Raw genomic sequence first — 22518 nt, 5'->3', positions numbered from 1 at the left:
TCGCGACTGTGTGCATGTACAGGGTCGTCCACTCTTAGTACGAACACGGCGCAGCGTGGCCGCGCTCCGCGGAGCGCCAGCGCACACGGCGCGGCCGTGCATCGAAGCTAAGCGGCGCAGGCGCACAGGGGCTTGGAGGTGGGGCTTCGTGTCGTCTGGTTAGAGCACTGCACGGGCTCGGGCTTACCCGAAAGCCCGGGCCGGGCCGGGTAGAGCAGTTTTTTCATGGGCTGGGCTCGGGCACGGCGTGTGCTTTTTGACCCGGGCCGGGCTCGTGTTTTTTGACGCGGGCCCCGGCCGGGCTCGGGCTTTCTGATGGTGTGCAAGTAACGTGCAGCGAGTTATTCTCGGGCGTCTCAACTCTGAAAAACGTGTATTTTTCGGTCTCGGGCCGGGTTCGGGCCGGTTTCGAGCCGGGCTCGGGCCTAAGGTAAAGGGGTGGCGGGCCGGTCCGGGCGGGTAACGTAGATTATTTCCGGACCCGGGCCGGGCCCGGGTCTCGCCATAAAAGTTTTGATAGGGCTCGGGCGGGCAGCCCAACGTAAAAACGGGCCCGGGCTGGAAAAATCGGCCCGTGCAGTGCTCTACGTCTGGTAAAGCGCGCGAGCGAGCCGTGTTTGTGCCGTCTGTTCTCTGCTAAAGTACAGCGCGCTCGCGCACTTTAGCAGACGACACGAAGCCCCACCTCTAAGCCCATGTGCGCCTGCGCCGCTTAGCTTCGATGCGCGGCCGCGCCGTGTGCACTGGCGCTCCGCGGAGCGGGGCCACGCTGCGCCGTGTTCGTACTAAGAGTGGACGACCCTGTACATTCCCCCTGCAACGCCTACGAAAGGCATCGAAACGTTCATGATAGACATGTTCGGTTGGGTGATGCCCGACTACGATACGCCCAAGTTCATCGTGGAGGCAGTATTCACTACACCAGACCCATCATAGTCACTGCTTCGATGGCTTCTATCTTCACACTAGGGGAAGGGCTCTGAATTTTTTCTCAGATTAGATAAGATATCTAGCCTATCTAATCTATCTAATCACCACGCCGGCCCAGTCACCCAAGTTGTCTAACAGCTTAGGCCACTGGGTATGTGGTTGTGGTCCTGTCGTAGTCATTTTATCGTAGTCATTCCAACTTAGCCATCCGCTTCTCGTCATGCTTCGTCGTCAAGCCATCGTCGTCACGTTGTAGTCATTATACGTACAGTCGTAATGCATTCGTTGACATGTCGTCGTGTCATTCTTTCTTCGTCATTCCAGGTTCATCGTCGTCACGCCTTTCACGCCGACCCAGTGGACCAAGTTGTCAAATAGCGTGGGTCACTAGGTAGGTTCTCGTGCTTGTGAAGTCGCTGTGGTCGTTGCATCGCTGTCATTCTAGCTTAGTCATCAGGCTTTCGTGATGCTGGCATCGTCGTAACGGCGTCTTCATCACTCGTCATGCATTCGCTGTCATACCGTTGTCGTGATGCCTCCACTATTGTCATTCCGGCTTCGTCATCCGATTTTCATCACGCGGTCGTCCTCACGCCTCTCATGCCGACCCAGTGAACCAAGTTGCGTAACAGCTTGGGCAAGTAAATTCGTGGTTGTGGTGCCATCGTGGTTGTGGCATCGTCGCCATTGCAGCTTCTTCGTCCGACTCTCGCCATGATGTCGTCTTCATACAGTCGACAGGGATTCGTTGTCGTACCGTCGTTGTGATGACGTCATGCTTTTCCCATCGTCGTCATTGAGCTTCGTCATCCGACTTTGTCATGCCGCCGTCGCCACACTGTCGTCCTCATACATTCGCCATGCAATCGTTGTCATACCGTCACTGTGATGACGTCATAGATGTTCCATCGTCATCACAGTCGTCACATTAACACTGCAATGCATGTCGTCATCACGCCATCGGCGTCATACAGTCTTCGTGATACAATCGTCGTCACCCCATTCTCAAACCGCCCTCTTCGTTCTATCGACGTCATTCATCCCCATGAAGGAAGGAGAAAAACTAGGAGGGAGCGTCACGTGATTCCGATAACCTCGGCAAGCCAACCTCATCTGAAGCCACTCCTCCCGCTCTCCGGGGCCTTGTGCGCGGTGCATTATGGGTAGGATTCGGTCCACATGGTTGCCGGACCATTCGAGATTGTTTGGTACGTGTTAACTTTTAATGCCGCCTGCCGTCACAGGCATATAGAGGCACTTAGGAAGTATAGCGGGTCGTTTTCTGTTACCGCGTGCGCCGTTCTTCGCTTCAAATGCGTTGCTTTGAAACGTGGAGAAAGACTGGGGCACTTTCTGCCGTAACTCCGCGCTTCTGCCGTAGCTTGAGCGTAACGCGAACCCTACGCCGTTTCCTCGCAGACCCGGATTCGTTGACGCCCGAGCAAGTGGATCGACTGGTGCGCGTCGTCTGCGGGAAAGCCATCAACGACGATGACAGCGCCGAGACGGCGGCCAAGTTCTGCGCCAGCGTCATCGCGGTAAGACACCGCGCGGGGGCGTGCCTTGTGCACCCTCATCAAGCCCGCTGCTTAATTCTATCGTGCTCTACTATACATCTTTAGGGCATCTAATTTATTATACGACTGTGAAAGCGAAAATTGTTGCCCACCCGGCGGTAGCACAAGCTACAAAGCAAATCTAAACCGCTTTCTCAGAAATGAAAACAAGTTTCCTTTGTACCTTCGTGCTACAGTCGAGTGGATGACAACTCTCCCGTTTATGAACCTTCATCCATCTTGTGGGCTTCCACATAACTGTTTTTCTTTGTTCGCACCGTATCCGTGTGTTGCGCAAGTTCAATTTAACGCCGCTTGAAGTACGTCGTAAATACTGTGATTACGTTTTTTCAACCCGCCATGGTTGCTTAGTGGCTATATGGTGTTGGGCTGCTAAGCACGAAGACGCGGGATCGAATCCCGGCCACGGCGGCCGCATTTTGAGGGGGGCGAAATGGGAAAACACCCGTGTACTTAGATTTAGGTGCACGGAACCCCAGGTGGTCCAAATGTTTCCGAAATCCCCCACTACGGCGTGCCTCATAATCAGATCGTGGTTTTGGCACGTAAAACCCCATAATTTAAATTTTTTACGTTTTCCGAGTTTTTTTTTATTAGTATTATTTAAAGTTGTACACAATGCGATACTACGTTCGGAGCGCACTTCAGCACAAAATTTTGCTGAGCCTCTACCGGGCGTGCGCAGTCTAAGAATCTTTTCAGTCTGATGTGACTAACACAAGTCCTTTAGCACGTATAACGTTGCAACAAAAGGTATTGCATCGGTTGACATCGGCAGTTGAGGAGTCTGTCCTCAGATTGATTTTAGCAACTTTGATATTGAGCACATTTTCTTCCCCAGTTGGATGGGTTGGAATGGGATGGATGGATAACTTTATTAGAAAGGTAGAGTTTTGTCTTGCCCCGATGGGGCATCGCTAATGGTCGGGGCCCCTAGTCCAGGGCTCGGCTGGCTCTTGGCATCTTCTCTGCTCTCTGGATCAGCTTGAGCTGGTCGTCGAGGGCCGAGCTGGATAGCATTTCTTATCTATGTCTCTGAAGTGCACCACAACCAAGGTTTCTGGCTGTTCGTGGGTATGGTAATTTATAATAATAATAATAAATATCCTAGGTCATCTAAGCACTTCTTATGACTTGTGAATGCGAAAGCATTGTCCAATCGATTGCTGCTTAACGGTCCTTCGAGTTCTACGCTGCGAGCAATGTACCATAGCGGTACGTTCTGCTCGAGCCAGCAAGCAGCAGCAGTCTGCGGTGCCAACGCCGCATGCCACCGATGTTCTCCGCGACGAGACCGAGAAAGCAGTAGCGGAGACCAAGGCCGGCCGGCGCGCGCGACAGCTGAGCCTAGTGCGGGTGAGAGAGAGAGCTACGAACCGTGCGCCGGACTTCCGAGCAAGGGTGACCTGGCGTTGCGGCGATGCTCTCTCCCCTCACGCAACACCTGGCGCGCTACCGAGGCAGCAGGTGTGCCCTTTCGCCCGCTCTGTTCTGTCGAGGCGCTCTCGTGACGTGGCGTCGCAGCCAGTGGGAATTTAGGTGCCGTATCACTGCTACAGACTACAGCTAGACGCCGGCTTTTTCGCTCAATGGGCCATTTGACGCTTTCGCATGAGTAATAATAATTTTAATAAATGTCCTAATAAATATAAATCCTAATAAATGTGTAATAATAAATAAATAAACGATCGTACGAAACGGAGGGAGCGCGCGAAAGCCTCCCGCAACTCGTTTTCCCGAAAGCAACTGCTCTTTGCCTCGCCTTCCCCGCGACGAATGAGGGATCGAACTAACGAGTGACAGTGCCCCCATTCCCTTCTTTCCCGGTCCTCGCCGCAACTCGGTTGCGCATGAGCTCACAGCCAACTACAGCACGCGCAACATGGTGTATTGTAGGCCGACCGGAGATGAAAAGATGAATTCGACACTATCGCAAAAAAAAATTCACCGACGATTATGATACTGCCTAGCCTGCAATTTGAGCGCGGCTGTATACGTGTTTTCATTTCGGGATATATTGGCTGGTGTGGACAGTTGGTCTCGTGCGGCACGTTGCAAACGGAGCGAATTGCTCGTGCGACTGCCTCGCTAATCTGGCGATCGCGAGAGCCAGCGCGTGGGGCCAGCGGGTGGGTGACGCGTGGGCGCGATTCACAGAAGCCGCCGCCCACAGACCTCCCAGACGACGCGCGCTACTCTGGCGCCATCTCGTAGCCATCGTCGCCGCACTACGCTTTTCTTCTCACGCTTTCGCCATACCCTCCTCCTCTGCTTTCCGCCTCATGGTTCCGCTCACGGTGGAAGAATATTTAGGTGTTGACACTGCGGGCGAGCGAGCGTCCAGATTATGTTCGGCCGCGCGTGGGCGCACCGAGTAGCTCTGCTGCGCGCAGATAGAGGGCGCCGCTGCCAGCGGTCCCAGTTTAGCGGCGCCGGCGGCTTGGCATTCCTCTGCTTCCGCTAAATTTTCGTTCGTAGTGGAGTGAGTAAATTTCAAAGCGCGAAAAAAAATCGTTATTTCACATTAAAGTGATAAGTGTACCAGGCTTCGCTAACATGAAGGTTCCTTGTGCAGGCCGTGGATGACGTGAACACGGATCAATCGGGCAGCACTCAAAGCTCACTGAAGTTACCCTCGCGCGCGCAATTTGTTTCGTCCGTTCTAGCCGTTCATCCAAGCATAAAAAAATGAAAGTGTTTGCCCACGTGCTACCCCTCGATCAGAAGAAAATAGTGACTGCACCAGAAAATGTATTTCATGCTTATCGCTGCTTCCATTCACACTCAGAAAACCGTTCAATCATCTTTGCGCGAATTCAATGTGGCCGCGATATAAATTAAGAAATGAAACGGCGCAAGCTTCCGATATGCAATGCACTAGAGCAAAGTGGCTGTTCATGGCTAGAACTTAAGATGAGAATGCACATCAGCTATGTAAAAACTCTTTCAAATGGGAATTTATTAGGCGGGACGAAGGCAGGCGTCTATCTTGATTTAGAGCATCACTACCACAGTTTACTGATGAAAACCTGAGCAAATGCCTTTTTCATTCCAATTCCACTTAACATAGGCCGTGTATATTATTCATTGGGCTTTCGTCCATTGAGGACTAAGTGACTCTTGCAGGATCTAAAAAAGAAGAGGTAACTTTCTTTTTTCTGAAATTGCATATGGGAATGTGCCAATGTAAGCGTGTTTGACAATGCATGCTACAGCCTGTCCACAAATACACTTACACCCACCACACAATAATTCCATAGACCTTTTTTTTTTTTCATAGACACAATACGAAAAAACTTGTACATGAAGCACCTCGATAATTTTAATAGGTGATAACCATCCCAGAAGCTTGCGGTCTCATACACTCCCACAATGGAAAAATGTATAAAAACATGCAAGCGTGTAATATACACCGCAAGCGCATTGTAAAAAAAAAAAATCAGTAGCCAGGATGGAACAAATTGGAAAATCAGGCACACATCTGCACAGAAAACAGCAGTATTTTACAGGGTGCACAAATATTTCAAAATATGCAAATGTCACGTAGCTGGACAGAACCATAGTAATGTTGTTGCCGTCTCTTGGAGATACTCGGTTATTTTTTACATTTCGCCTAATTAGATAATTAGTCGTATTTATTGATCAACTTCTCAATTATTATAATTAGATTAAAAGTGTCAATGAGAAAATTGTAGAGCAACATCAAAGACTCCCGATACAGCTTTGTATTGCTCAATACGCGTTACGTAGAAGTGTTTTTCCGAGCATGAAAGAAGCTCACGAATACACGCAAAGTGCCTCGAGTGGTCAGTCGCGCGGCAATATTGCTGTATTCGCGGGTTTAGTTCACGCTCGGAAAACACTTTTATGTATCTTTTATTGAGCAACAGAAAGTTATATTGGGAGTTTTCCACGCTGCTGTACAATTCTCTTGTTCATACTTTTTATCCAATTATAGCATTAAAAGAGTTGATTAATCAATTATGAAAAAATTATGTAATTAAGCGGAATAAAAAAAATCTGAGTATCTCCAAGCGACGGCAGACAACATTACCTTGGTTCTGTCCAGCTACGTGACATTTACATATTTTCCAATCTTGGTGCATGATAGTAAACCACCCAGTATATATCTTTTACATGCAGCAAAATTTGCACAAACTACTGCGGCACACAGGTGGTTCTTTCTTCCGCAGCGGCTTTCGAGGTTTATTTGACCGTGTGAGGTTCTTTGGACAGTTTGGAAATAAGGTGGGAATCCTTCTATCGAGCGCTCCGCATAATATTGCCACGTGTCTAGCGCGGCGATGACGACGGCATAAGACACATCGGCACTTATGAAAAACATAGCAAGAAGAAGAAGCAGTGACTAGCGCGCGCTATTTTAAAACCGTCCGTTCTAGTTACTGCCTCTGCCCCTACACAATTCTCTCCGCAATGCCGCTTCTGCGCAGAGCCCGGGTCCCTCAGGCACATAGTAGGGGGCTGCAGAGAGGCACCACTCAATCCTCCGAACCCTTACCACACCAACGAGCTTTGGGAGAGAGCCTTGGCCAGCTCCGACCTCGAAGATCAGCAACGGCTGATTGCGAGGGCCCAGGACGCGGCCCGAGCTCAAGGCATTCTGGAATGAGGACGCCTCTCCAAAGCTGCATTTACACATTAAAGATGTTTATTCTCTCTCTCTCTGCCGACAAGTGCGTTTCGTTTGTCCCTCGAGCTTTCGACGTCGTGACAATATGCCATCGATATCGTATCCTCTGAAAAATGGCTGGTGCAGACATGGTCGGTAGGCGTTAGAGTTCGGTCTGCCCTCAGATTTGCACGGCGCCACTGCTCTAGACGACCGCTGTCGGACGGCGCTTTGAATAAAGGCACACGTTCCGCACAAGTCAGATATCCAGAATTGCAGTTCGGAACGAAGCACTTTCTAGCCATTTCAAACGCCCCTCAGAAGGCCGCTGCCACCTTCGTCGAGGGCCCGTGGCGACAATACCCAAGCACACGCTCATGAAACGAACGCGAACAAAAATCGTGCCTTCAAAACAGCGCAATGGCACATGCAAGCAGGAAGACGAAGCAGCGACAGCACGCGCCTTGCCGCCGAGGCTGGGACCGCATACCGCAGCGCCCTCTACGACGGCGCCGAACCAGCTGCAACCAAGCCGAACCACGGCCGGGCTCGACTGCGCGCGCGCCAGTCGAGCCCGGCCGTGGCCGGACATAATCTGGACGCGAGCGAGCGGCGCTTTCGCGCGCGTTGGGGGGAGAGTGTCAGCACCTCTCCTTATTCTTACACCGTGGTTCCGCTGCACCCTCCTCTCCTCTTTCCCACTCGCGCCTCTTCGCTCTCTCCACTTTTTTTCGCCCCCACGGCGCGCCGCGTTCGCTCTCATCTTTCGCTGTGCTCGTTCGCTCGGTTACGCCCGCCGCCGACATTCGCCGCAAGAACGGGCACCTAAGTACTGCTTGCCTACCGCGCCGCCGGAATGTCGGCCAGACGCCTTGTGGCGTCGCAGACCCTAGCTCGCAGCAGCATGGAGCTTTGACAGGCGTTTCACTCTGCTGCATCTAGTTTTCATACTCGGTGATAGAAACAGTGATTTTGTCAACAAAATGCCGTCAACTAAATGGAGAAAGCGTGACAGAAACGATGCGAACGACGCAACAAAGACGGTGCGTCGAGCAGACGACAGCTACTAAGCCTGTGAGCTCGCTTCAGCCTATGGGCGCTAGCCAAGGCGTTCGCTGGACTCACTCCGCCTTTCTATACAGTCTATTGAAACTACGCACTTATCGCCTCTCGTGTAGAGTTTGCATGTTTTTATTTTGCGGCTCTTCGTCACTGCTTGCAACGACGATGATGCTAAGCCTGCTGGCGTACACCTTGCTGGCGATGCACGACGCGTAGAAGCATTCGCCAAAGCAACGACGCCAGCGGTGGCGGGGGGTTCGTCCTGCAAGACCGCGAGAAGCTGGGTCACGCCACTTTGTCAGGTCACGTTCTGCTTCACGTGGTGCTTGTCGAAAATGATGGGGTGGGCACGCACCTATTCGATGAGCATTTCCGATGTCGCGACGAGCCTTGAAGACTGCGACATGACGAGCGCGTCGGACTTGGCCGCCATCTTTCGAATTTCTCACTCGCGCTCCGATTGGCCCGCGGTGAGCGAATCCGGCGGCAGCTGCCGCAAAAATCGGTCCAGGAGCGATCGGCGCGGAAAGGGCTATTCCGGCGGATCTCGCCGCCGCCGAACTGGGTTCCGCGCCGCTCCAGACGCCGAATGTCTCAGTGTGAACGCGCCCTAAGAGCTGCGCTCTAAAATTGAAATTCTGACGTTCGCTTCTGAGGCCTGTCAACGCACCACGGTTAGGATGGGTAGGTCTGGCGGGCGCAGTCAAGCTTTAGCACTTTAGCACCTTTAGTACACAAAAAATGTACCTACCTCGTCGTATAGGGGAAATACGGCTACATACGTTGTTGCAGCGCGAATAGACGCAGACATAGACGATAGACGCAAGACCAGCAGTGATTCACAACTGGGGATTTTATATACCTTTACCCCCCCCCCCCCCACACACACACATATATATGAGAAGGGAACCGAGGGGCCCGATTTTATTAATCATATCTCAAGAAGCCAACAACATAGACACCAATTGGACAACATAGGGGAAATTACCTGTACTTAATAAGGAAATTAAAGAAATGACAAATTAATGGAAATTAAAGTGGATGAAAAAACAACTTGCCGCAGATGGGGAACGATTCCACGTCTTCGCGTTACGCGTGCGATACTCTTACCAATTGAGCTACAGCGGCGCCGTTTTCCCATCCACGGTAGCTCAGTTGGCACGGTATATACGTATATTGGCACGGTATTTATATATAAAGGTGGTTGCCACGTAAACACCCGAAATAGTACAAAATTCGGGGCATTCGTGATCAGCAACGCAAAAGGACAAAAAATAAAGCAAAAGGAACACAAGCTCAGAAACCTTCATATCATCTAGGGTGAGCGCACACGCTAATGAAAAATTGCTTTGCTTATTTACAGAATACATCAGACCTCGATATGCCCAAAGTGGAGGTGCAATTCAATGAAAAAAATATACAGACACACCTGAGTTACTAACATCGACAAGGGGAATGCATGGGAAGAAAGAAATGGTTCAATATAGTACATCCATTAGAAAGAAAGCAAGCAAATAACCATCAAATATAAACTTATACAATAGTCAATAAAACACTAATACCACTATTAACACTCGCCAACATTGTAATTGACCAACTAGCAAGGAAACACGCAGGTGCACTGCAAATTAACAAGATCAATAGCTTTAATGCTCTCTGTTAAGGCAGTTTGTTCCACTCACACATTGATCGGGAGAAAAGCGACTATATTTAAATGTCAGTTTTGAGATTGTGTGGAGTTGTCGTGATGATGCTGCTCTTGTCTTCTAGTGACATAGCTAAGGTATACTGTAAGAGACTGAACAAACTTTTAAGGGGAACTTTAATCTGTTCATATTGCTACACGCGTGTGGTATTTGGTTGTTTGAACGAGGCGCGCGGGCGCCTAGACGAAGAAGACGAACTGCTCTGCGCTCTCGAGCTATCGGCTGATCTAGCCAGCGCTGCAGCTATCATTTGTAAATATACTTGTAAATAGTCTCCTGTACTTCATCCTTCGTTCGCGTAACATTTTGGTGGAGCGTGCCGTTCCCCGTCCTCACCACGGAGCTCCGCAGCGGCCGCACCGTCCAGCTTTCCGCCATGGCTCCCGGTGACACCTCGTCTGCTGCTGCTACTGCAACTCCAACCACAACGTACGTCACGGTGGCCACTCCCCGCGATCCTGGCATATCCTCCGGCCAAGATAATGTCGACGTTGATGACTGGCTACGCATCTATGAGCTTGTTAGCCGCAACAACCACTGGGACCCTACCATAATGCTAGCTAATGTCCTCTTCTACTTGGGCGGAACACCTCGTGTCTGGTTCCGGACACACGAGGAGGAGATCTCTAGCTGGGACGCTTTCAAGGAGAAGCTCCGCGACCTCTTTGGAAATCCGACCGGTCGGCAGCAGGCTGCAAGAAAAGAGCTTGCTACCCGAGTGCAGTCTTCCACTGAGTCGTATGTCTCGTACATACAAGACGTGCTAGCTCTTTGCCGGAAAGTCGACGAGAACATGGTCGAAGTTGACAAGGTTGGCCACGTTCTCAAAAAGATCGCGGACGATGCGTTCAACTTGTTGATCTTCAACAATGTGTCTACCATCGACGTCATTGTCAAGGAATGCCGCCGCTTTGAGCTCGCCAAAAGCCGCCGCGTCATTCCACAATTCTCCCGGCTCCCTAACACAGCTGCGACGTCGTCCTGCGTCGCCCTTACCGCTTCGCCCCCCTCCAATGAGACCGTCACGCGTATTGTTCGCCGCGAGATCGAGGCTGCCAGTCCTGCCACGTTCCATCCCCGCCCACTTGACCCCACCATTGACCAACCAGCCCCAGCGATCTCCCTCATTCAGGAGATTGTGCGGCAAGAGTTTGCCAACCTCGGTTTTCCTGCTGCCTGCTCCATCTCCCGACCTGACGCCCGACTGATGCCGACAGCTGCGCCTCGCAGCGATCTGTATTCCAGATACCGCAACCCTATAGAATGGAGAACTCCGGACGACAAGCCCATTTGCTTTCGTTGCCCCCGCATTGGCCACGTCGCTCGCCACTGCCGCACCTCCTGGTCATCGCCATATTCGAGCTACTTTTCCCTGTCTCCTCGCCCATATGCCGACCCTCGCCGCTACTCGCCTCGCCGTATGCCTTCGAGCTCTCACGTATCCGTCGATGACAGTCGTCCCACTCGCTCGCCGTCACCTCAGCACCGTCTTCGGAGCGTATGGATATTGTGTTTTTATCGGGGCTTGGGAGGAGTCTGTACGTCGATATGTTTAAAAAATAAAGCTGATAGGCTTGCACTGTATGATTGATCTCGAGGGCGTATACGTTAGTTTTTGTGTAAAGGTCATGGAGGAAAGAAAAAAAAAAAAAACAGGAGAGGCCCTGACGCTGCGTTTTTGGAGCCGGAAGTGCAGTCATGTTGGTGTGCCACTTCCCTTTGCGCCTCCAATCAGGGGTTCTGCAGCTCGCCGGAGCAGATGGGCGCGAACTTTGAACTTGCATTGTTACGAGCCGCCGCAAGTGTGTGCTGTCGACGCACGTTAAAACAAAGCCTACGAAGCTTCTGTAGCAGCTTTAGTGAAGCAGACGCGCTCCTGTGTTTTTCCGTGGCACGTTGAAGACGACGACGAAGACCCGCGCCGTGATTGCTTGGGTGTATCTGTTGCTGGCCGACACTCACACTCACAGACCTAAAACACAACTTTCAAGCCTATAGACACCACACTCCAATGTCAGCTTTTCTCGCGAACAAAAGGTGCTGCGAGAAAGACACCGGTGGAAAAAGCTTATCTCACTTTTCAGAGACCGAGAGCAGCAGCGAAAGCTTCAGGAGTGCGGTTGCCATGGCAACGTTGACATTTGGGGTGCCCGTCCCAGTGCTCCTTTGCGAAAAACAGCACGTGACTTCCAGCACGTGACTTCCACCACACCTTCTCCAATACGTCCGTGCTGGCGGGGGCCTCTCCTGGGTTTCCTTCCTCCATGTGTAAAGGTCCAAAATAACGCAAGCATATTCCAATTTATTTCTGATGATTTACGAGTACGCACTAAAATGTTTAGTTTCCGCCAGAGCATTCCTTATAATATGCCTTAGCAGACAAAGTTTACGAAATGCTGAATCACAGATGTTAAAGATGTGCGAGTTGCAACTTTGGTTTCTCGTTGTGGCGCCTAGGTATTTATATTCGCCAACGTAAATGAGTTTTTGAGAGAAGGCGTAACAACTCGCCGAACCAGATCGATTCTTCTGAGCTACGGCAATCTGTTGCATTCGGCCTGCTGCACGTACTGGGTTAAGATTTACCTTGTGGCTACGTGCGTTATCGTACGGCAAGGCAGCGTTGCAGTGACTTCTCTCCGTCGCGTAGCCTTCCGGTTAATACACTATCCGCTTGCTTAGACGACAAAGTGGCCTAAATCATTGGACACATTTACGCTGCATTCGCGAAATTTTCTTTTGATCCGCATTGAAACAAGACTTTACTGTGGCGAAAGCCTTACCAAGACAAATTGGTGGCTGTGAGCGTCGAGGTACGGAATGCTTCCAGGTAGTACGGTTCCTCTACACAATAGTCCTTGTCGTTGAGAAGCGAGATTCAAGGGCCTCTTTTTTTCTGAGCACGTACGTATATGGTGCACGAATATTGGATCGCAAGTACCATGCTCAGCCTGTCATCTTAAGATCTACAGTTTATCGTGCTGCTTACGCTAATTAGATGATATTAATGCAAACATGTCATCCATTTCTTGTAATACCCACGCCTTTGTTTTACAATCCAAGCTTATGACAGTTTAGTTACCTTACATCCCCTTATACATTTTGTCCCAAAGCGACGCTGGGTCTACGGCCAAAAAACGCTCGTCAGAAGTTTGAAAAAAAAAAAGCGCTTATAGCTCAGTCAAATTTCTCGGAAGCTAGTGTCATTGTAGCGTGCTACTAACCCTGTCTTGACGTTATCTTTGGAGCGTTTGTGACAGCCGGTGGGTTAGTTACAGAACCGGTGCCAAGAGAATGGAAGCGCAATCGACGACGGAAGGAAACATGTGTAGACATATGGGCAGCGGCATCGCTGCGTACCAATTCTCTGCACGCGGCCAATGAGCCCGTAAATACAACTCTTTAAGGGAGGCTCAGTTATCACAAGACAAATTCGGATCTGTTTCTGAAAGTAGCTCCGTTTGTACAGTTTCGAAGTCGTTATTCACGATTGCTACGACGCAACTTCAGAGTAGCCCAAAATTTAGTATAAGGTTTAGCTGTGTTAGAATGGAGGCATCCGAAAGTAGACGTACGCCGAGTGCTTGGAAACGTGTGTCAAATGGGTGCTAAAAAGGTACACTACATCAGTTTAGACTGATAAAGTATTTAAAGCTCTAACACGTTAATTTCGTGGTAAGAGGCTCTTTAACAGAAGGCAAAACGAAGGCCATACTTCCGTTTTCTTTTCTTTTTTTTAACTACGGGAAAAGGCCCCAGCACCAGAACGTCAGTATGGCGTCAAGAATTTCAAAGTATTTACCCACATTTAGCCCATTTTGGCTCAGTAAACTTATCGAAACTTGCCAAGTCAAGTTCAGTCTCGGGCTTCTTTAGAATACAATGTATTCCGTCATTACCGATGAAAAAGCTAACTAAGCCGAAGCTTACGCCGTCAATATCTATGGCGTCACGGCTAGATAATAAATACCCGCCATGGTTGCTCAGTGGCTATGGTGTTGGGCTGCTGAGCACGAGGTCGCGGGATCGAATCCCGGCTACGGCGGCTGCATTTCGATGGGGGCGAAATGCGAAAACACCCGTGTACTTAGATTTAGGTGCACGTTAAAGAACCCCAGGTGGTCTAAATTTCCGGAGTCCCCCCCTACGGCGTGCCTCATAATCCGAACTGGTTTTGGCACGTAAAACCCCATAATTTAATTTTTTTTTTTAACGGATAGATAGTACGGAATGTTCGAGATGGTGTCGCCATCTGCCTTTAGTTTATGCATTCTTTTCTAGCTGACGAATTGCCTAATTTCAGGGTCAGAGTGGAGTAATTGGGTATTGTAAAAGACTAACAGCACAGCGCAATTTGTATTTCTCTTTAGTGTCCCTGTATCCGGACGATTAACACAGACCTGAACGAAGACTTGCACGAAGATCTCTATTAAAGCACTCGGGCTCCCGTTGTCGGGGCCCACAGCACGAGGCTGTCGTCATCCCATCGGTCAGTCTAAATATCTGCAGCTTCGTCAGCACGAAGTCCACGTAAAGCAGCTCGAGTCAGAAACCGGGCTGACCCAACCGCGCTTACAAGAATCTATTGCCAAGCGGGTTGGGAGTGACATCCCACCCCTTGGCGGTTCATCGAACTTGCCTCGACGAACACTCGGCCCCGACCCGCAAGCGTTCGCATAAACCCGAGGACCAAATTTCGGCCCGATAAGCCGACTCGATTATGTGGGGTTCGTGTGTAAACGTATACAGCGTGTCTGTCCCTGACTACATTTCGATTCCTCGGGCATTCATTCGGAAACTTGTCCATTTCTCTGTAAAACGTGGTGTATATAGAGCGAGTACTCCGCTTGTACTCGAATACCTTGCACTCTACACCTGAGAGGAACGGAAGTGAGGCCTCACAGTGTGGCATCCACGTCGGGAGGGTCAGGCGGGAGTTGAGAGCCATTTCGCTGCTTCGGAACGGTGACTGTCCCGGGCGTATCCAGGAAAGGACAAGCACCGGTCAAGTACGAGCCCCCCCAGAAAGGAAAAAAAATCCTGCCTGTACGCCACTGGTGATGGTGAAGCCTTCTCTGTCAGGAAATCTATGATGAGTAACTACATTTGCATGGTTCCGACAGATGCGGGTAGGGTCGGCCTTTCGGGAATCCGGTCGTCAAGCTCATGTAAACAATGCTTGGACAGCTTCAGAATGTAGCAGAAAGAGCCCTTTAAAGAAACAACTGTCAGCCATTTCCACTCAGGTGGAGATGGAAGACCAGCGAAGCTGTACTATGATGGGAATTGTGTATTTCCAATTATGGCTATTAAGATGTGATGGTGTAATTGGTTATTTGAACTACTAAAGAATGAAAAATATGTATGATCCGGTGGTTTTCATTTATTTAGTGACCACAGGGACCATGACCTTATGGTCGCTGCGGTACACCGCCATAGGGTGTACGGCAAAGGTTGGCACGTTCTTCATAAACACGTCACCAACGCCGCGCGCATTCGGTGCGAACGCAGGCAAAACGCCGCCGCCGCCGCCAAAGCGCAGAACAACAGTTCTGGGCGTTGCTGGTGCTGCTACATGTCCTAGTTTAAACAGCTCCTCAGAATTTTGAGAATGACAGCTCATAAACGAATGTCATGAAACAAAACACCGGCAGCGCATGCCTTTTATGTTAAATCTTCTCAGACTGTGATTGAGTCGCCAGTTCCCCTTGCGCCCGGTCGCAAGATACGCATTTGGTGCCGCAGCTGAACGTCGCCTCCCCTCCCTCCGTCCCGTCCCCCCACGGCCTCTCGCGCGACGGAAGAAGTCGCGTTTGCTCTCCGCCGTGCGTTCGCTCCCCTTGAAAGCGCGCGTCCCTCGCCCTCGCGCACTTTCACTCGCACATACAGCATACGGCCAATGAGTTTTTTTTTTTTTCTATTGCCGGACGCGACCATCGAAGAGTGAGCCCTTAACAGCTTCTCTGTAAAAAAAAATGGGGGGACGCTTAAGCTTCGCTTTTAAGAGTGGTACGCGATAGCATTCAAAGATCCCTGACTGCTACTCACGACTGCAGCTTACGCAACCGTAATTTTTACTGGCAAACACTGGCGGCGAACGCCGTGCACGTAGGCGAGCTTTCTGGTGAAAACGCGGCCTCTTGCGTGGGCCGATCCCGGAGATAGTGCACAACCGTGCCAAAGAAAATACATCATTTTCAGGTTTCCCTTTTGTTTCGCACTTTTAATATTTCAGTCTGAGAAGATTTAACCTAAAAGGCATGCGCTGTGGGTGTTTTCTTTCATGACATTCGTTTGTGGATTGCCATTCTCAAAATTCCGAGGAATAGCTTTACCAAGAATGCGAGACAAGGTATGAGCAACATTAATGATAGAATGGTGTGGCATACCTAAACGTGGTTGGGGATGATTTTCTCGGCTGCGGGCGCCAATGCCGACGCCGGGTTTTCTGTGACAGGGGGCCCTAAACACTATCGCGTTAAAAGCATGTATACATGCGTCGAAGAATTGCCTCGTCCGGATGTCCGGATGTTAACCTTTCTCTGGGCACCCTCTCGTCGAGGAACACCTCGCCCTGCTGGGAAAGCTTCTGTCCGTAAGTGTGCGAGTGATACTCATATCCATAATAACGCCAAAACAGCGATCAAATGATACATTTACAGTAGACGGCAGGAGTGAGCGGGATGATGCTTTGATGTGCACGGCTTTTTAATTATTATTTCAAATCGGTATTTACGCAGAACGACGGCTCCCTTCCTAACTATACCACGAATTTACCTTCAATTCCTGATATGATTTCCGAGGCAGGTGTTCTTAATCTATTGCTGAAAATTGATATTAAAAAAATCTCCCGGGGCCATATGATATTCCCAATGCTTTCCTGAAACGTTAGACAGAGTGGTGTTCCAAATACTTATGAATCCTGTTCAGCAGGTCATTAGGTGATGGCTCACTACCGGATGACTGGAGAACAGCCAGAATCAAGCCAATTCATAAAACTGGAGACAGAACATCTGTTCAAAATTACCGTCCTCAACATTACCCTCAACAGCATGAAAAAAATTTTAGAACATATTATTCATAAACATATATAGCCGACGTTCTTGAGCACAACAACTTTCAAACCAATGTACATCATGGTTTTAGACGACGGTATTCTACTGATACTCAGCTAGTCCAAATTTGCCATACATGATTTTGTAGCGGCCATAAACGAAGGAAAACAGGACAACGGCGACATGGCGCTATAGTTATGCATTTTAAAAAAATCATTCGACGAAGTTTCGCATAATAAACTTTTTCATAAACTAAGTAATGTAATAAAAAAATGACAAACTACTCGCATGGTTTTCAGCTTACCTCAAAAACCGTCGCCATTGTGTGGTGACAGTGACAAGAACTTTTATTGGTCCTGAGAAACTGGCCAGGGGGAGCCGAATGCTCCCTCAGATCGTGGGCGGAGCCAGTGTGGTATTAAATACTTTTTCTTCCGCTGCAGTTTCTGTGGATTCTGGCGTTCCCCAGAGATCCGTTCTTGGGCCGCTTCTTTTTTTTTTTTTTTTTTTCTTGCGATGTTCCGGCAAAGAAGAAAACTGAAGAGTCAAGAGGGACACGAGGGGGAAGAAAAGGAAGCGATCGAGGTGGATTCTTGTAAATAAATGAGTGTATTTTAAATCGTACTTTATATTTGGCGCAGCCGACCATGTGGCTTGAAGTAACGTTAGTAAGAAGAGCAGACGGGCAAGCGACCGTGAATACGAATTCGATGGCGAAGACCCAGTGCTTCTTCAGGAATAGACTTCATCGGCACTGCCTTCGCATCATCACTGAGAAGAGTCAACTGAGCGAAGAGGCCCTCGTCGAGAAAGGTGCGGTACGCATCGATGTCTCTTTGTCCGAATTCGAGACTATGTTTCCGGGACATTCAGATATAGATTCCAAGAAGGAGACTGAGCGCACGAATAACGCCTTGCTGCAAGCGCTATTGCAACAGCAGACCACGCAGTACAAGCAGCAGCAACGGATTATCGAAGCAGTTTGCGACTATCTAAAAGCCCAGAAAACACATAGAGAAGACATTAGGCCTGATAGTTTCGATGGGGCGTCCAATGCAGCAAACCTGTGGCTCAGGTTTTATGAATACGCATGCACGCAAAACCAGTGGACGTCATCGGACGACAAAGTGTGTAACATGCGCCGTTTTTTATCAGGCAATGCCAGAAAATGGTATGACATGCGAATCGCAAGCAAATGCTGTGATCCATGGCACACATAGAAAGAACGTTCTTTCCGCTTTCGAGCGAAAACCGATTGACAGATGGGACGAGGCAATAGCGTTCAGACACAAAGAAGGGACACTTCTGTATTATTTTTTCGAACAGCGACGATTACTTTACATTGCCGACCCTAGTCTTCCGGACTCTGCAATCCTGCCGTTGATAATTCAAGGCACGACTTACGAATCGCAAAGAGATGTCCGTGTGCACTGTCCAATCTCCACGGATGACTTACTTGCTTGCCTTAAGTATGTGTCTTGTGATTGTCTGATGGGTGGTCCCCGCAAAAGGCGTCATACTTCATCACTGACTACTGACGCACATGACGAAACGGTCGAATATTTGAATACCAAGTCTGATCAATGTGAAAACATGGAAAATGTATACCTTTTGAAATCAAACCTTTTGTATGTTAAAATGATGTTAAATGGAAAAAGTGTGCGCTCTCTGGTAGATACTGGAGCATCCGTAAGCCTGGTAAATCGGGAACTTGTCCAAGCTGAGCAAGATGTATGATAGAAGAATAGGTAATGTTCGAAACTATGATGGAAAAACTAGACTCTTGCAATACCGGACGGAAGTGGAAGTTGGATTTGGTAGGTATCTCCTCATGTGATGTTTGTGAGTGGTGGCGCTGGCTAACACTCCCAGGGTTAGTTCTAGTTGTAAAACATAAATACCCCAGAAAGTGGATGGGAAAACGGTTCCGCGGTAGATCAATGGTGAGAGCATCGCACGCGTGATGCGAAGACGTGGGTTCGTTCCCCACCTGCGGACAGTTGTTTTTAGGAGCGAAGCTCCTTATAGCGGCACCCGTTCCGTCCCCGTCGTAGTAGTAGTAGTGTGTAACCAGTCTGAGAAAAATGAGAAAAAAAATTCCGAAGTTGTGTCAGTAGCGCGGAATCGAACCAGGGACCCCTCGCTTCCGAGCGCGTGGCGTTAGCCCACTACGCCACGAAGCGCACATAGACACACGCACCACGATGGCAATAAATACCCAACATTAACGAAAGGCCGCGTTTCTAGCGCGTTTCTAACGCGTTTGTGCTAGCGCGTTACGGCCCGTGTAAGAAGCTGGTGTAAGACGTTGTGGCCTTTCCGCCGTACCTTCAACGCGTTTCGAACGCGCTGCCCGAGGCGGTGGCAAGTCAAGTTCAAGTCGAGGATAGATAGATAAGTGGTTCTTGAGGGAAAGGGAAAGGTTGGCGCTATCTTCTGCAGCCCTTGAGGATGATGGTTCCCTAGAGTTGTCTTCGAAGACCGTGTCCGTTCCACGAATTCACAATATTAATACCCAAATAGGCTGACTGCGAAGTCGGAGCACGGCTCAGCGCCATACCTTCAACGCGTTTCGAACGCGCTGCCCAAGGCGGTGGCAAGTCAAGTTCAAGTCGAGGAGCGTTTATGAATACGGGGGGTATACTCTCTCAGCAGCCATGTGATGGCGTCGGCAAACGCGCTGCGCGTTCCGGCATGTGTAAATGGCTGCGTAAGACGCTGTGGCCGCTCCCCCTTACTAGAGAGTACTGCACGTTTCTACGCGTTTGTGCTAGCGTCCCCTTAAGCGGGAGATCCGATGATTCCCTCCGGAGCTTCGCCCACTCATCATCATTCACCCCGTGGATATGCTGTGATTTTTTTAAAGACGATAGTCTTTCTTGGGGAACTTAAACGCTGAAAATTTGGTCTGTCTGTCTGTCTGTCTGTCTGTCTGTCTGTCTGTCACCCGATTCAGCCACCCGGCCAAAATTGGACCACTTGCTTACCGCCCACACTACTTAAACTGGTACGGCTGTTCATACTTGTGAACGTAATCGATCACAAAGTAAATGTTACGCATCTCTGAGGCGCAACATCACTAGGAAAGTATTAGGAGGTGTGTTCCTTTAATAGAAAATACATAGATACGTAACTCTAAAGACCCTAGTTTCTTAAGCTGCGCTGAAAATGCCATGCTATGCGCGTTTTATTTGCAGCCCGTCGCTGCAGCCTCACGTGCAAGCTCGCGCGAGCAAACGCCGCTGGCGCGCAGCGAAGCATAGACCGCTGCATAGACGGAACGCGCGGAGTAATACATTTTAATGGCCGTACTTCTTGCGCAGCTTTTACAGCGTTGCACCTGGCTGATGTATGAAACGGAGTATAGGATGGCTAATTTAGCAGTACAGAGTTTTGAGGCACATAACCGTAATCCGTAGCGTTCATTTAATCAGGAATACATATTGTACTGGTTTTTGCGTTAGTAAATGAAAAATCAATGCGTTAGAAATGGCGTCGAATGCGTTAGAAATGGTGTAGGAAACGCTACGCGTTAAAAGAAGCCGACTGAAGCCGCGGCTCTGCAGCCGGCTTTAAGTCAACGGTAATAAAAGGTCCCAACAGATGGCGCGAGAGCAGGGCGAACGCGGTAAATTTGAATTGAATTCAGCAAAATCTCCATTGCATCCATCATGGGAGGAGTGAGAGGGGAGGGGAAGAGCGTGAGGGGAGGGAGGGTGGACAAGAGAGGGTGTTACTTATCAGGGGTGGCAGAAGACTATCGTCTTTCGATGTCATTTGCAGCGAAGCAAGCAGATATGCGGCCAACTTTTTTTTCATCCATTTTCATTTTCATTAATTTATCATTTCTTTAATTCAATTATTAAGTACAAGTAATTTCCCCTATGTTGTCCTTGGTGTTATTGTTTGTTGGCTCATTATGATATGCAGTTAGGGACTGGTACTTAAGCTTTAGGCGCATCCATTCGCAGTGTTCCTTCTCACGCCCGCCGTAGCCTCGCACAACTATTGTTTTCCCTGTTCTCTGCTTTGGCTCTGCTTCTTTTTATAATTGACACCGAAGCTCCACTGTCTACAAGAGCTCGCATTGTCTCACCGTCCACTTCGAGTTCTGTATGCAATAAGCTTGATGACACAAGTGGGACTGTCTCATTTGCTGTAGACACATCTTTAGAATTCCCTCTGCTTCTTCTTGCTCTTCGTCTTTTAACTCTGTGGGTTTGTGTACGGCAGTTATAGGTCTTGCGATGCTCGCGCCAAAGTTAGACCTGACACCGTCCAACACTTGGCGTCCATGAAAAGTCTTCTCTAGTCTTGTAGTTTCGCTCAGTCCAGCAATACGGAAATACTTTTAGCAGTTCCTAGAGCGCTTCGAGCGTTTCGGGTTTTCAGGACTGTCGTTGCAAATCTCTAGGTAAGCAGTGGATGATAAGCGCAAGAAGCGATGACAGTGACAGTCCAGGTTCAGCGAGGCGAAGAAGTCGCTGTTTCTCCAGAAAATACTCGAGTGACGTGCTGGACTTGAAACTGTCGAATAGTGCCTTATGCCACCGGTCAACCGGATTCTTGCAGAAAGTCAGAAGCTTCTATTTAAACCAAGATTCAGGCTCTCGTTGCGAAAGTCGCCACTCGTGCCACTTCATTGCTATCCCGCTAAGGAATGGTCGCGTGTTGATCACTAGGTCTTCATCAGAGAGCCATCCATTGTTCTTCGCAGCTTGCTCATAGAAAGTTATCCACCCTTCTGGACTGTTGGATGAGCCGTCGAACGTTTCAAGATGTACTCTTTGTGATGAATGGTTTACCAGCTTGGTTAAAGCAGAAGCCAGAGTCTCAATAATAGAGCTTACCTGCGAAATTTGCTGTTGTTGAGTTGATATGGCTTGAAGAACTGTCGGTATAGCTCGTCAGATGAAGCTTGCCGCAGCATGACAGTTCTTTCTATCGGTGTCAACACCAGCTTGTTGAACAGATACAGCGGAATATTTACTTTCACTTAATGTTGCTCCAAAAGTTCCTCTGAAGACACTGAGGCTTCATCCAGAACGAGATTCAGAAGCGCACCTGTAGTGACTTGTTCGGGAAGGTCAGTGGCGGCTTCGTCCTGGACTTTATATTTCTTGAATACCACAGAGTTGCTGCAGTTCTCCACAAAGAAAGTCACCCACATATTGGTTCTTGTCGTCGACTGCCCCAAATTATGTAATAAGCCCGCACATAATAAAAAGACAAAGTGCTCTTCACGTTGCCATTACTAACTTCTTTTTATTCGCCTCCACCACCTCGCCTTTTTACTACAAATTCTGTCCTTCTTCTTCAACTGCTTGAGCACGCTTCACCTTGGACTCGCCGGTCATTTCCGTGCGTTCATTAAGGATTACGCTGCAAAGACACGGTGCCTCACTAAGCTGACGCAAAAGGATGTGCCGCTTGGGTGGAGTGAAGAGTGCGAGAAGGAGTACCAGTACCTGGTCGAAGCTATATCGTCAGTTCCTGTACTTGTGCTACCTGACTTTAACAAGCCTTTCGAACTGTGCACCGACGCTTCGCAACACGGT

At 49.3% G+C, this 22518-nt stretch overlaps 1 protein-coding gene across 2 annotated transcripts in view; it reads left to right on the top strand.

Annotated features, from left to right (window-relative positions):
• The window catches only part of LOC119433594 (MIF4G domain-containing protein B), a 49455-nt gene that overhangs the window by 14573 nt on the left and 12364 nt on the right, over positions 1–22518 (top strand). For both annotated transcript variants that reach the window (XM_049659265.1, XM_049659264.1), the window contains exon 4: positions 2350–2468. In XM_049659265.1, coding sequence (XP_049515222.1) covers positions 2350–2468 — 119 coding nt within the window. The remainder of the gene's footprint in view (positions 1–2349; positions 2469–22518) is intronic.

This window comes from Dermacentor silvarum, chromosome 11, assembly GCF_013339745.2.
Source record: "Dermacentor silvarum isolate Dsil-2018 chromosome 11, BIME_Dsil_1.4, whole genome shotgun sequence".
NCBI lineage: Eukaryota > Metazoa > Arthropoda > Arachnida > Ixodida > Ixodidae > Dermacentor > Dermacentor silvarum.
This window is presented reverse-complemented; position numbering and strand designations above follow the sequence as displayed.